The sequence below is a fragment of the Miscanthus floridulus genome, chromosome 6 (assembly GCF_019320115.1).
Source record: "Miscanthus floridulus cultivar M001 chromosome 6, ASM1932011v1, whole genome shotgun sequence".
Classification (NCBI taxonomy): domain Eukaryota; kingdom Viridiplantae; phylum Streptophyta; class Magnoliopsida; order Poales; family Poaceae; genus Miscanthus; species Miscanthus floridulus.
Genome location: NC_089585.1, coordinates 126,664,792 through 126,679,168, shown reverse-complemented (window position 1 = coordinate 126,679,168; position 14,377 = coordinate 126,664,792). Strand labels below are relative to the sequence as shown.

Here is a 14,377-nt window from a genome sequence, read left to right as displayed (position 1 = left end):
CCTCTCCCTCACCTCGGATCCGGCTGGATCCATGGCGGGCGTGCCACCCGGCGACTGGATCCGATGGAGGACGGCCGGATCCATGGTTAAGCAAGTAAGGAAGCACTATTTTTTTATGTGTTTTTTTATGTGTTCATTAGAGATATACACATGCACATATATGCCGTCACGAACCTGCTGATGTTACTTTTCTGGATTAAACTGATAATGAAAATGACTAAATTTCTAACAATGAGTATGCTTAGGCCGGTAATATTGTAATAACACAAAGCTTTAGGTGCTAGAGATGCATATGCGCATGCATGTATGTATATAATGTATGGATAACTCGAATCAAACTATGAGTATGTAACTTTTTCGGAGGCCCTTAGTTGCTTGTGAAGCTGTTCCGGGCCTCCATACTATATATTACACTGAATGTTACAAACTTTCGACGACACCAAGGAAAGAAATGTCTGAAACTCTGAATCAGGTCACAGCAGAGCCAGGAACCTCATTTGGGTTCCCCGATCAAGCTGAGCTTGACTTTGCCTGCTCGGCGTACAACGCTTTGATTTCCTCCACATCGTCGTAGCTACCGAGGAATATCGGGGATCTCTCGTGGATCTTGGTTGGGACCAGATCAAGAGCCTGCAGTACCAATGTATCAACATGTCTCACCATATCAAGATACACGTACTGAACAAGCAGTTCTGAGCTCTGACAATGGGGCAGAAATGCTTTCTTTTCTACAGAAATAGAGAGGCGAAAATCCTACCCGTTCTTTGCCTGTGAAGGACTGACCTCCAGCCTGCTCCATTAGGAATGACATGGGGAAAACTTCATACAGGACACTGCCAAACCAAACCAATCGAGACAGGTTCAGGAGTGTTACGAGTGTGTATGCAACTGGAGACTGGAGGTAACGGATGCCAAATGAGAGTAGGCGTCAGCTTACCGGAGCTTTCCATTTGGGCTCTTCTGGTCAGCAGGGTACAAAAATACACCTCCATATAGCAAGGTACGGTGCACATCAGCAACCATACTGTAAAAGTAAACCATCAACAGCAACGAGTGTGTTTTAGTATCTGTATAAACAGTACCATCCTACGTCATGTAAAGAGCCTATACATTCATTTTACCGGTGAAAGTCTTGATTACTGAACGATCGACTCACCTTCCAATGTATCTCAAAGATTTTGGTGGCGAACCATCTTTGGGGTATTTGCACTTCTCCACAAACCTGTGATTTATGGTGTAAGCTATAGCTGGAGCTTCGTTTCCAAAAAAAAAGGCGGGGCATTCTTAAGCAAGTAAGGAAGCACTATTTCTTTAGATAATGAAGTAAGGAAGAACACAAATGAGACCTACTTTGCAACAGGCACGTCCCAATTTTTGGCGTTCCCTTCATTGACTGAATAAATCCTCCCCTTCTTAGGTATCTGCACAAAGAGAGAGAGGAGTGGTAGACTGATAGTAATCAGTATTCTGTTTGCCTGAACAATTGAACAAGAAAAAGGACTGAAGCTAAAAAATAACCTTGATGTCTGGATGAGTTAGTATGAACTCTCCAAGTGAAGGATCAAGTGTGAAGCCATTGACACCACTTCCAGTGCTCAGAACAAGCTGCATCAGATTAGTTGCACATGTCAATATATTCAGATGGGACATTACAGATGAGTGTCTTCAGAGAAGATGGATGCGAAGAATTGATTACCGTGCAGGAACTGCCATACATGCAGTATCCAGCGGCAAGCATGTCCTTGCCAGGTTGCAGTACGTCGGACAGAGTGACATTGTCCTTGTCCTTGATCATGTAAATCCCAAAGATCTACAAAACAAAAGGAATTTACTTGGAGGAAACTCATGTAAAGAAACATGAAACCTGCTCAATTAAAACAAAAAGAATTTACTTGACAAAGGTGCAGTTTGATACGAAATTTGTGAACGGTCAAGTCGCGATGACAAATTAAGTTACATACAGCAGGCACGTTGTTGTGCTGTCAGCTTAATTAAATTTCCAGTTACTTCAGACCCATAAATAAATCTAGAAAACTAGGTGGAAAATATTAGCAAATGAACAGCTCGTTTGCTGAAGTCTTGCTTTTGATGTCGCTATCCAGAGATTTTTGTAATGAAATTTCAACGTTCCATAAAAGGACCCAGAGATTTCTTGTGTTCATACCGTTCCGATGGAGACGCCACAGTCGATGTTGGAGGAGCCGTCCAGGGGATCAAAGCAAACACAATACCTGGATAGAAAAGCGATGCATACATGCATTTCATCAGAAACGGCCGGGTCACCAAGGTAGCAAGCAAGAAGAGCATACGTATAGGCAGCTCAAGTTCAGTCTGCTCACTTTCCACGTAGCTTAGGGTCCACGAACGTTGCTTCCTCGTCCTCCTCGGACACAAGGACGCACTACACCGGCGCCGAGTCAGAAAGTAAAACACTCGGAACTCAAACGGACAATCGCAAATGGACAAGGAGGATTTCGTACGGTGCGACCGCTGCCGATGAGGGCCTTGACGAACACCTCGTTGGATAAGACATCCAGCTTCTTCTGCTCCTCTCCCTGTCGCACGTCGAACAACCAAGGCATCGTCACATCTCGATCAATCTCTCTGAAGAAAAAACTGCGACTGCGAGCGATCTAGCTAGGTAGACGTTTGTCGTGAGAATAAGCCGGCCGGGCCGGCGCATGCACTTGCCTGCACGTTGGTCTCGCCGGCGAGCCCAATGAGCTGGGCGAGTCCGGCCTTGTTGACGGCGGAGGCGACGAACTTGCAGCCGAGGACGATGTGGGAGAGCAGGATGGTGAAGTCGCCGCGGGACTCGGGGTTCCGGCTCTGCTCGTTCAGCACGTGCCGCGTGATGGTCATCAGGTCCGTCCGGTGCGCGTCCGCCGCGTGGTCCATCTCGCCTCCGCTTCGCCGCCCCAGCCGCGCGCGCCCTCGCTCCCCTGCTGGCACTTCGATCGGCTAGCTAGCTATCCAGTGGTGATCACGCAGTGCAGAGCGCGCGCGAGCACGAAGAACCCCAGCTGCTGCTGCTGCCGCGCGCACGGTATATCTACTAGAAATGAGGCTGGGGGCCAAGGGTCGCGGAGCTCCAACGGAATCGGCCAATCGGGGCCGAGGCCTATCCCTCTAGCCCGCGTCGAGCGCTTGTGGTGGTGGTGCGGTGGCGTACCTAGCGCGCGGCAGGACGTACAGTAGGAAGGAAGGTAGGGGAGGGCAATTGCCATCAGAGACGAGAGCGAGGCAATTTGTCCCGTCGTGGTCGTGGCGCGTACAGACGAGGACGCGGGCGGGGGGAGGCCCCAACGCGGGCAGGGGGGATTAGGATAGGACCAAGCAGGGCGTTAGCAACGGCCTGAAAGCGAGACGGCTCCGATGGTGTGGTGTTGCGAAAAAAGGGCAGAATGGCAGCTCGGAGCTTTCCTGATGGGGCCGCCGGCCAGCCGGGCAGGGCGGTTACCCTGCCTAATGGCCTAGCCCTTACGCGTGGAATATGCCTGCGGTTCCCTGGTCCAACTTCAAGTGAGTGGCACGGCTGGGCCGCGAGAGCATCCTACCGATTGGACGCTTCACCTGCACGCTAGCCCGGTTCCGGTCCATCCGGCGACCTGCTTTTTTTTAGAATATCCGGGGACCTGCTTTACAATTGCGTCCACGTACCGATTCGCTTTTATGTTTCGGCAGCCGTTGTAAGAATAATTTGTTGAGAAAGAAAAATAATATACCATAACTAATAAATCAGCTTATAATGACAGCCGAACAGAGCCAAAGCATGGAAGATTTCAGAGGGAACAAATCCATGTCGGCGATTTGACAGTGTCCGTATGGCCAGGTAATCGCAAGTAGCAAGATCAGCAAAGTGCCAGTGAAACAAGTACAAGCGTGCACCAAACTTGGTAGAGTTGTTTAAGAATGTGACATATGCTGTGGACATCAAATGTTTTTTTTTAATCTGTGGACATCAAATGTGCTCCAGCAAACTTTGAGAATTTAAGAATATTGGTCATTTCTGCAGTTTGAGGCAAGCTTTATATAGTACAATAAATGGTGTTAGCGGGTGCTACAAGGTTTTCATCACTAAAGAATGATAGTCTATGGCCTGTTTGGAGAGCAGGAATTCTCACAAGAAAACAGTATAATTCTGGCAGGTCTTGGAGAAAATTATAGCCTTCCAAACTGAGACCAACAGCACTGAGATCGAGCCTTGCAACCACGTGTCCACGCTTCATGGGCGACTTAACTTACAATAAATTAGCACAATATCGACCGTTTTTGTTTGTGAAAAAAAAAAGGAGAATAGAAAAACTTGCTGAGAATTTAATCAGATGAAAAGAGATGATAAGGCCTAATAATAATTACTCCCTCTATTCCAGATTCTAAGACGTTTTGGGGTTTTTGGGTTTTTCTAGATACATTGCTTTTGCTACGTATCTAGACATAGTGTATATCTAAGTACATAGCCAAAACTATGTATCTAGAAAACCCAAAACATTTTATGATTTGGAATGGATGGAATAAGATCTCAAAAAAACAGCATTAACCACCTTGCAACCATGATTGAAGCACCAAAGTTTAAAGAATTGTGCAGCATGAGTTTGTCTTCTTTGCCTGCTTGTAGAACATCTGAAAGACAGAATAACATTTCTCAAGAATGTGAATACACAAGAACACACTGTGACATAATGCATACTTATAAACACAAAGTAAGCTGAAGAGCACTCAGAATTTTTAAGACTAAGTCACATACTCTGCATATCCGCAAACTGCAACTACTCTGGAATCTGAATTGCGATTCAAGAAATCCACATTACAACCTATGACTCTATGAGCCACACTCCACTTCCACTAAAGCCATAGAGAGATCATAATATATTCCAGGCAAACACTACCACTTCAATTAGAGATTTTAGACTGACATGAATGGTTGTGAGGATCGGGGTGAATAAAGTGTGCCGGAAACTAGCTTATTTATCTGATGCATGTCTTAAGAGTAACTCACTCTGTCCATCTATTCTATGATCAGAATATTTGCTGGGGCCTAGGGCTGGCAGCAAGACCAGGGAGAAGGAAAATTCTCACCGTCATCCGTTAACTCATGCATGCATAAACCATAAATGCTTGCTTCACGCATGGGATTGGACTACTACACCCCAAGCGTCGGCGCATGGGATTTTAACTCATGTATGCGTGCAATAGTACGCTAGACGCTTAGGAGAATAGCGCCTCATTGATGACCCGAGTAAAGCTAGCACCTGGGTACAGCTGTTGAGCATTACGCACTTATCAATTCTGAAAACCTTTTTGGGCCTTATAAGTTCATCAAACTTGGACGGAGGGAGTACTACTGAATACTGAGACTGACATAAAAGATGGCATGTCGATAATTTTCTTCTAAAACTCCCATAGATGATGATTGCTACCTGGAGAAGTCAGCCATATACATCTAACAGAGAATGTACACCTGACGAACCACTATGTACAAGAGTATCTTTTTTTTTGTGTGAATTAGTAAAGTAAGTTGTTCAGTACTTCATTTATGACAGTGAAAATTAGCAGCAAATAGCAAAGCTTTAACATATTTTACGCTTTAACAGCATAAAAGAAAATAATTCATTCAGCAAAGTAAAGATAGGATTACCTGTGAAGCAGCACTTAGATCAGAGCTTTTCTCAACCAAGCTATCCAATCTCTCTCCTCTGGCAAGGACACTCTCAATAGTTTTATGCTGTTAAAATATTAAAGCATAAAGGACCCACAATTAGCAATTGTTGTCAGATTTGCATATATTCAAAGATTTGCTAACACAGACTAAAGTATGCACATAAGGCCATAAAAGAAACATCACGTATGCTTGAGCAAGCTTGCATTTCTTATTTACAAGATGTAGAGCTGTTCATACTCAACTATGTTACCCAATTTCAATGAAACTAAGTTCAGTTTGAACCACTACCGAAGACACTCTTGGCTTTAGATCTAAAACATTCTAGATCAAGTGTCAGCACAATCATGAAGCGACTAAGGCCTAATGCTCCGTGGCTTGGATGTAAGCTCATCTATATATATATATAGTGCCAGCAGAAGAAGGCCTAATGTACAGCTAAAGCGGATATGTAAAGACAATACTCAAAGGTATATGTTATGTTATAGCAATGAACAGTAATCCAGCAGTACTTAGTGCATGAGACATATTCTGCAAAACTGAAAATATGTAAGCAATGAAAGATTTAAATACATCACATCACACTTACAAGGATAATTTTTGTTTCATCCAAGTCCCTCTGGATTTTCATTAATTTGTCAGCTTCCGCAGGGTCCTAAAAAATGATGAACATATCGTGAGTAATGTGAATATGCTTCCTTGTGGGCAGATAGGGTGTAAAGGAATACAGGCATAATCCAGTATCAGCCACACAACAATAACCAATATCATTCAACCACAAGCATCACAAGATGTATCACATGATATAATATTACTTCAAAAAAATTAGCATGTTCCTTCTGGGCAGTCATCAGAGCAGTCCAGCTGGACAACTAACTCTTTATCACAGTGGATTTGACAATCTGGAACAACCAGATATTTATACATTCAACTCATACAATATAGTGTCAAATAAGACAATCCCAAAACAATCTTGTGGCATCCAAAACAAACACGTCACGTTGCAAACTTGCAATGAAGATACCAGAAACAAAAATATTGGAATTCAATCCATTTATCTGACCTTTTCATAGAAAACAACCCAAAGTTATTAGCACCAACAATAGATGGTGATAATTTATACAAGGTCAGATCAATCAATACATGGGCAGAAAGTACTTGTGTGTCACATGAAGGTTTGAACCTGAAATTTTGTCAAGGCATCTGTCAGGAAAGCCCACTCTTGAGTTCCATCTGCAGTAGCAGATTTCCAGGAGTCCCCAAAAGCCTTCTGGTACTCATCAAGAACCTTCATGAAATCCATCATATGAACATCTGAATCTCATAAAGGGACTACAAAGAAGTGCAGCATTTTGATAATAGATAAAGACTGCTCAGTAAGTTACTGAGTCTCATAAAAGAAGCGCAGCATTTTGACAATTAAAGCCGGCTGCCATTAGTTTTCAACCAATAATGAAAATTAAGGAACTAGCAAGGAACACACAGTTTTGACATTGCCGGTGACCAATGCACAGAACATTGTAGCTGTGTTGAGTGCAACTGTAACTACGGAGTATGTAGTATGCTAACAAGCAGCAAACTAATAGCGTCATTCATACAACTTACCTGTTTTTATACTAACAATGTTACGAGACACTGTTCAGATTAACAAACTTTAAACAGAACTGGATGAAAAGTGGCTGGCTACAGCTTACAATTGGTAAACAGAACTTAAACCAAAAGTAAAGGCAAGTGGGAGTCTCGGGAATAATTGTCGGTACCATATTCAGGAGAGAAAATGCACTTCGTACAGGATAGTGATCATCCATGAATGCCACCGCACAAAGCCCATTTCTGTTGTGGGAGTGGACCTTGTATTCTGAAATGAAAAGAGATTGTACGTCACAACAGCATGCGGGAATCAACAACAAAAATGTATTCCAAATCGCTAAAGCAAACAGGGTCAGCCATAATGTTTTGATCGCCTAGCCACTACAAGATGCAAGTGCAAATGGTTCGAGCGTTGCTCGAATTTTCTTCAGATGATGAACAGTGAGCACAAACACAACTTCAGTAATAAGATCAATTGCAACATTAGATGCATCAACAGACAGCACTTCTTTCCCCACACGCAGCACAAACAATTTCAATACTCCTTGCTACGGCCATCAAACCACCAGTGGATCTATAGCCGAAGGCTGCCCATGGACAATTTAGTACGAACCCCGGATCTCCTCATGGGATCCGAAAGCCGATCAGATCTGAGGAGGTTACCTTCGTGCTGGACGGACTGCCGCTGGCCAGGCTGGGTGCGCTGAGCGACGGTGCGGGCAACGAAGACGATGAACTCGCGGGCGGCGGAGCGCTGGAAGTAGCCGAAGTGGCTGACGTCCGTCGCGTTCGCGAGCACCACCGCCTCCGGGCCCGACTCGCCGCCGGACGAGGAGCTCCCGGCTCCGGAGGTCGACGGCTTCAGCACCAGGAGCGCCGTAATCTTCATCCCCTCCCCGCAGAGATCCGCGAGCACACGACCTCTTGGCTTCCCCCCGAAACGGCAGGATGGATGGACGGATTCGGTCTCACCCCACTACCTAGCACGAGAACAAGACGATTCCCACAGAAGGGCCCAGCTTGACAGCCCAGAAGTTAGCCCGTTCGTTTCGGCTCAAACGACAAGTACCACTGACTAGTTAAGTGCTGACTAGTTTTTGGTATGAGAGAAAATTACTATTAATCTACAATCCTTTAAGCCAAAACGAGCAGACTGTCTACGTCATGTATACACAACCAACTCAGTCTTAACACGGAACGCTGGACATCAACGCATAAAAAAAACCATGGCTAAGTTGCATTAAAACGTCGATCAACTACTAGATTCTTCCGAATTAATCCCACAAAATATAAAATACATTGCACACAGGAAACAAAAAGGATGCAAATGGATAAATTTGAGAACTGATGACCGAGGACTTCATTGCCATTGCATCATGATAGTTAAATTACAGCAGTGAACAACCCAATACTGCATGATTCGACAGATAACCCAACAAACTACAGAACCCAGCACATCCCTACACCTTCTGAACTGACAGTGATGATAGATACTACGACTACAACTTCGACCTCCACGGCGACGACGCTCTAGGCCCTCTCCCCACGGATGCGGCGGGCGAGCTGGATGTCCTTGGGCATGATGGTGACGCGCTTGGCGTGGATGGCGCAGAGGTTGGTGTCCTCGAAGAGCCCAACGAGGTAGGACTCGGCCGCCTCCTGCAGCGCGGCGACGGCGGTGCTCTGGAAGCGGAGGTCGGTCTTGAAGTCCTGGGCGATCTCACGCACCAGGCGCTGGAAGGGAAGCTTGCGGATCAGCAGCTCCGTGCTCTTCTGGTACTTGCGGATCTCACGGAGCGCGACGGTACCGGGGCGGAAGCGGTGGGGCTTCTTCACTCCGCCGGTCGCCGGGGCAGACTTACGCGCCGCCTTCGTCGCCAGCTGCTTCCTCGGCGCCTTGCCGCCGGTGGACTTCCTCGCCGTCTGCTTCGTGCGGGCCATCAGGGGAGTGGGGAGGAAGGCTAGGGCTTTGCTTCGCGGGAGGATCCTTCTGCTAGGGATTGCTCGGGAGATTGAGATTGCTGGGTGAGATGGAGTGCGAAGCGGCGGGGTGATTAAATAGGGGGACGTGTGGGCGGGAGAGTGGGAAATTTTGGGGGCAGCGGCGGGGCTTCGTGGGGGGAAATGGGGTTTCGAGCGTTGGATTGGAGGAGGACGGACGGTCTGGATTGGTTTTGAGGGTGAGCACGCGGATCGTGGTAGAGCGATCCGTGGGAAGGAGGTTCCTGCGTTCTGATTCGCTGGAATACGAAGAGAAGGGTGATATGGGGGCGATCCGTGGGGAGGAATTCCTGCATTGTGATTGGTTGGTTAACGCGCTCCGCGGACTGCGGGTCTGCTTCTGCTGCGAGGTGTGCAAGGCCGAAGGCTAGCCTGGTTTCAACTTTCTCCTGCAACTCCGCAAGAAAAAAATCATTTTGCAACCTCACAAAGTCCATCCACAGTCTTCAACTTTTTTTAAGAATCATCCATAGTCTCGGAACTCTTTTCAATAAAAATATATAATTTGCAACGAATTGACATAAAATCTTACAAAATATTGCTAACTCTTTTAGCAAAAACCACAGAAGCTAAACAAAAAAAAACATACACTACAGCTGATTACCAATGCGGAAACGAGAATACTACATTTGTGCCGAAAAAAACCTTAGCCACATGTGTCCAAGTGTCGTCAAACCTTCCTAATCGACTCCTAGGTACAACCCTACAAAGATGTTGACGCGAATTCTATTCACACAACCGCAGCTAAGGCCGTGTTTAGATGGCCACTGAATCGGCGCCGCCGCATTCAGTCGGTGCACTATAGCTACTGTAGCGTTTTATTTTTATTTGGTAATAATTGTCCAATCGTTGATTAATTAGGCTCAAAACGTTCGTCTCGTAAAGTACAACCAAACTGTGCAATTAGTTTTTGATTTCGTCAACATTTAGTACTCCATGCATGTACCGCAAATTTGATGTGATGGGGAATCTTCTTTTTGCATAGTGCCAAATTCTGAATTTTGAGGGAACTAAACATGGTCTAAGTGCAGCAAATGGAGATCAAGTGCAGCAATACTGGCCAACAAGAGAACTACACAGACTCGATTACGAAGGTTTGACAACACACATGTGGCTAAGGGTTTTTTTTTTTTTTTTTTTTTGCACAAATGTAGTATTCTAGTGTCCGCATTGCTGATCTTATATAAGCTTATCTCGTCTAAGCTCCTTGGCCTATTCAATGTCCAAAAGGCACTACAAGATCCCATTTGAGAGGTATTTATAGCTCACAAGTTCAGAGATAGCCAATGCCAATTATTAGAAAAAAGTGCTCCGACGACCACTAGGAAAATGGATGTCCGGGCAGTCTTGGTGAGACAATTTAGGTGGTGATTAAATTTATGGACTAAAGTTTAGGGGTATGTCTACGTAGAATTTTCGTCCCGTATCGAGGACACACGCAACAAGCTGAAGGGTCTGTTCGATAGAGCTATAGATCCACCTAGCTTCAACGCAGGAATGGTCGATCCTGCGCACTCCTTCCGAGACGTGCCAGTCAATTTGACCCTGTAATTGACAAGGAGAAAAAACTTATCAGTAATTAAGGGCGGAACTTGCCGGTGTTGCCAGATAATCCCGAATGTGCAGCTCTAAGAGCCGATATGAAAAGAGATCGACTAAACAGTCGATTCCAGCATATTTATGAGAATAAATCGGTTAAAGTTCATCGGATTGTATAAGAAGAATCGGTTATCATTCAAGATAAATGACCTTATTTGAGCAGATATTAATCAATGACAATAAAATGTCAACAATGGTTGGTTTATGCTGAGCTAATGATTACGAGCAACCGAACCCCTTTTTATATAAAGAAACAATTCAACATCATTTAACCATTTAATAAAGATAAATCTAATGAACATTTTAGATCTCATCTATCGCTATGATCAGTGGAGCATGAGGCAGAATCATGCAGGCCGTAGAAATAACAATAGACCCGACGATCCTAACTCATTACTAATATCAGTGGGGCATGAGGCAGAATCATACAGGCCGTAATACAATAATAAGATCATGATGCGAACTGCTCGTGAAAGCACTCGATATCGGCTAAAACAGCCGATTCAGGCATAGCGCACAGTTAAAGTCATGCCTTATCAGGAATAGATCTACCGAATAACGATCCCCACTTTATGATGCTAACAGTGGGGTGTGAGGCAGAATCATACAGGCCGTGATAACGGTCCATGAAACGGTTTTCGTTAGCCAATAAATCTACTCAAAACGCAACATGCTTTAACCGCACTGTCGGTGTTTCGAATAAACACCGGCAAGTAAATTTATAGTTATGCGCGTTAGGCCCGGATGGTGCGCTAATGGACATAAGATTTATACTGGTTCGGGCTGAATGTCCCTACGTCCAGTCTGTTGCTGCTCGTGTTATTAGCATCGAAAATGGTTCGTAGTAGGGGGTATAAACAGTCAAGAGAGGGACTGATCCCAAGTCTCTGATGGAAGGGTCGAAAGGATGTCAAGAGTCTGATAGCAGCTTGACTGTGTGTGATGTGTGTTATTCGTTCAGAGTCGGTCCGTCTGTTGGAGGAAGCGCATCCCCTTTTATAGATGATGGGGACGGCTTTACAAGTGAGAGGGCTCGGATGCGCACGCTACCTAGCCTTGTTGTTCACGTCTACCAAACCTTTTAGTCCATTCCGGTGGGTGCGAAAGGATGATAAGCGCCTACAATACTATCGATATCACTGTAGAATATCAGGATGGCTACAGAGTACTGCCCCGCGCAGGGTATGGACTCTGGTACAGTGGTTTTGACTTATGAGCCTTGCCCAGCCTTACTCCGCACGCCTTCTGGTTCCTATGAGTTCCCGTCGGAGGGACGTGGGGTCGGGGTCTGAAGTAGCGCTAGGGGCAAGGCCTTCCGATCGGAGAGGGCGTCCGGAGGCCGAAGCGAGTGTTCCAATCTGGTGGACCTGAGGGGCCGTGAAGCGGGTGCCGCTCCCTTGGGGTCATAACGTGGTGACAGCGCATCCGTCATTTGTGGAGGACGCGAGTCTTTTTCTGGACCGTAGTGGTTGTCGTATGTTTACGTCGGGTTCCGTGCCCGAGGGCTGAAGGCGGCACCCACAACTCTGTAGGGCGAAGAGCACGTGCCCACAACACTATTCAGGCTCTGCTACACCTGGAAGGGTCTAAAGCATCCATCCCGTCGTTCCTTGGCAGTACCTTTCCTATCGGGGTGCAGGGTATGGACTCTAGTATAGTGGTTTTGACTTATGAGCCATGCCTTGTCTTTCTCCGCACGTCTTCTGGTTCCCTCCGAACGGGGAACCCTCGGTCGGATGGCTCCAGTCGGCCCTCAGTGCGCCGGTCGGAGAAGAGCGATGAGCAGGCTTCCCGCGAGCCCTGGTCGCGGGGTCGGAGTCGCGGGGTTAGAGCAGGAAGCAGTGATGTGGGCGTCCCTCGGGCAAGACCAAGCCCGTCCCTCAGGGGTCGGGCGAGGCGGAGTCAATCCCTAAGCTTTTGGGCGAGGCGGAGCGGGCCCTTATCCCTTGGGTGAGACCGAGCCCGTCTTTCGGGGGTCGGGTGAGGCGGAGTCTATCCCTCAGCCCTCGGGCGAGGCGGAGCTGGCCCAAAGGCATCGGGCGAGGCGGAACCAAACTCCCATCATTCGGGTAAGGAACGTAGCGGCGCCCTTGTCCGTCCAGAAGTTTTTAACGTTCGATGGTTATTGGTTTCACCTCCTGGGGTACCCCGGTGTTAGGTCCCTGACACGCACGCTATGCGCGATCAAGATTGATGTAAAACAGCCGATAAAACGTAACTCATCGTTTAATATACAGATTAGATCAGTTTTAGATTAACAAACGATGGGCTAAACATGATATAAGGCCGATCTAGATCAATCCTAATCGGGCAGAGTGATATTGTTGTAATTTAGATGAATAATAAAAGCAATAAGCAATATCGGTAACTTCATGAATCTACCAAAGACCGACATTCTAAGGTAGAACCGATAACTTGACCTTGATCTAGTTCATGCAGTGGGGGTCGACCGGATTGATGCAGCCATACTTGAACTAGGCAAGAATCGATAACTAACTTATACCAGAGTCGCAGTGGAGGTCGACCGGATCAATGCAGCCGTACGAACAGGGGTATAAGCCATGACGGTACTTACAACAAGCAATGGAGGTCAATCGGATCGATGCAGCCGTACTTGCTGAAGAACTCGACGAGATCTACTCTACTCCTACTCCTAAGGGGTGGCCGGAGCAAAAAAAGTAAATAACTTGTATATTGGATTGATTGTTCTCCTTACAATAGCCGGGGTTTGATATTTATACCCAGACCCTATGCATGACTCCTGTCTAAACACGACTCATTACAATTTTTGACCCTAGAGAAAATATTCCTAATTTAAGATAACTTGGACCCTAATCTTTCTCCTTTTGTAGAGTCCATCATGTTTCGTCCTAGCGCCGATCTTAGCCTTTGTCATTATCTGTCAGCGCTGCCTGAAGAAAGCCGATTCCGGTGTTGCATTCGAATCAGCTAATTCTGATCTACACGCAATTGCTTCTTTGATGACATGATCTTAGGAGCTTTTAAGTCTCTGTGAGACTCCTTTCAAATTTTAGTGTAAACACATGCCCCCAATTTTGGAATAAAAGTAATTTTATTTCAAAATTATTATGTTTGTATCCCTGATTCGTCCGCAGTCACGGGCAGAGAATCTTGATCTGGGGTCTACTATTTATCACCATCCGCAGCTCTTGAGCCTATGCCTCAAAACTTTTACAAGAGCGTCAATGCTTCACGGGCACTTGGATTTATCTTTCTGAGCCAGCTATAAAATGTTTATCCAACCCTGGTGAGAGCAACTCAATAATCCAGCCATATTTTTCTTCTATCTGCTCCCTCGAGTGCTTCTAGCTCTACCGGACCCTCCATGGTCCATTCTTTTACTATGAAGATCTTGAGTGGTTAGAAGAATCTTTGTGCATAGGGTGATTGTGTCGCTCATTCTAGCGCCTTGTCGAGCAAGGGGATCGCTACTGTGGCTAGAAGAAGTCTTGTGATATCACCTATGTCTTCTCACCATGCTCGCAGAGTTGTTCTAGTGTTTGCAAG

General features: G+C 46.0%; 3 protein-coding genes across 3 annotated transcripts; all 3 read right to left on the bottom strand.

Annotated features, from left to right (window-relative positions):
* Window positions 1-272: 272 nt before the first annotated feature.
* Window positions 273-3,127, bottom strand: LOC136456900 (fructose-1,6-bisphosphatase, cytosolic-like). The gene is made up of 11 exons (XM_066456901.1): window positions 2,688-3,127; window positions 2,481-2,551; window positions 2,340-2,401; window positions 2,165-2,231; window positions 1,697-1,810; window positions 1,519-1,605; window positions 1,351-1,421; window positions 1,157-1,222; window positions 938-1,024; window positions 758-833; window positions 273-630 (listed from the first exon to the last, which is right to left on the bottom strand). The coding sequence occupies exons 1-11, from the start codon at window positions 2,896-2,898 to the stop codon at window positions 511-513; spliced, it is 1,032 nt and encodes a 343-aa protein (XP_066312998.1). The 5' UTR covers window positions 2,899-3,127; the 3' UTR covers window positions 273-510.
* A 1,417-nt stretch (window positions 3,128-4,544) lies between these two features.
* On the bottom strand, window positions 4,545-8,263 carry LOC136456901 (VAMP-like protein YKT61). The gene is made up of 6 exons (XM_066456902.1): window positions 7,913-8,263; window positions 7,420-7,517; window positions 6,843-6,947; window positions 6,249-6,314; window positions 5,639-5,725; window positions 4,545-4,623 (listed from the first exon to the last, which is right to left on the bottom strand). The coding sequence occupies exons 1-6, from the start codon at window positions 8,136-8,138 to the stop codon at window positions 4,573-4,575; spliced, it is 633 nt and encodes a 210-aa protein (XP_066312999.1). The 5' UTR covers window positions 8,139-8,263; the 3' UTR covers window positions 4,545-4,572.
* A 318-nt stretch (window positions 8,264-8,581) lies between these two features.
* Window positions 8,582-9,279, bottom strand: LOC136459519 (histone H3.2-like). Its single transcript, XM_066459367.1, has one exon. It carries the CDS (start codon window positions 9,188-9,190, stop codon window positions 8,780-8,782), a length of 411 nt encoding a protein of 136 aa, XP_066315464.1. The 5' UTR covers window positions 9,191-9,279; the 3' UTR covers window positions 8,582-8,779.
* Window positions 9,280-14,377: the final 5,098 nt, after the last annotated feature.

Coding starts and splice junctions, on each gene's coding strand:
- LOC136456901 (XM_066456902.1), bottom strand. CDS start 8,138: ATGAAGATTACGGCGCTCCTGGTGCTGAAGCCGTCGACCTCCGGAGCC. Junction 7,518..7,912: donor GCAGTCCGTCCAGCACGAAG/GTAACCTCCTCA, acceptor TTTTCATTTCAG/AATACAAGGTCCACTCCCAC. Junction 4,624..5,638: donor ATCTAAGTGCTGCTTCACAG/GTAATCCTATCT, acceptor TCTGTCTTTCAG/ATGTTCTACAAGCAGGCAAA.
- LOC136456900 (XM_066456901.1), bottom strand. CDS start 2,898: ATGGACCACGCGGCGGACGCGCACCGGACGGACCTGATGACCATCACG. Junction 1,422..1,518: donor TAACTCATCCAGACATCAAG/GTTATTTTTTAG, acceptor CTCTTTGTGCAG/ATACCTAAGAAGGGGAGGAT. Junction 834..937: donor AGCCCAAATGGAAAGCTCCG/GTAAGCTGACGC, acceptor TTGGTTTGGCAG/TGTCCTGTATGAAGTTTTCC.
- LOC136459519 (XM_066459367.1), bottom strand. CDS start 9,190: ATGGCCCGCACGAAGCAGACGGCGAGGAAGTCCACCGGCGGCAAGGCG.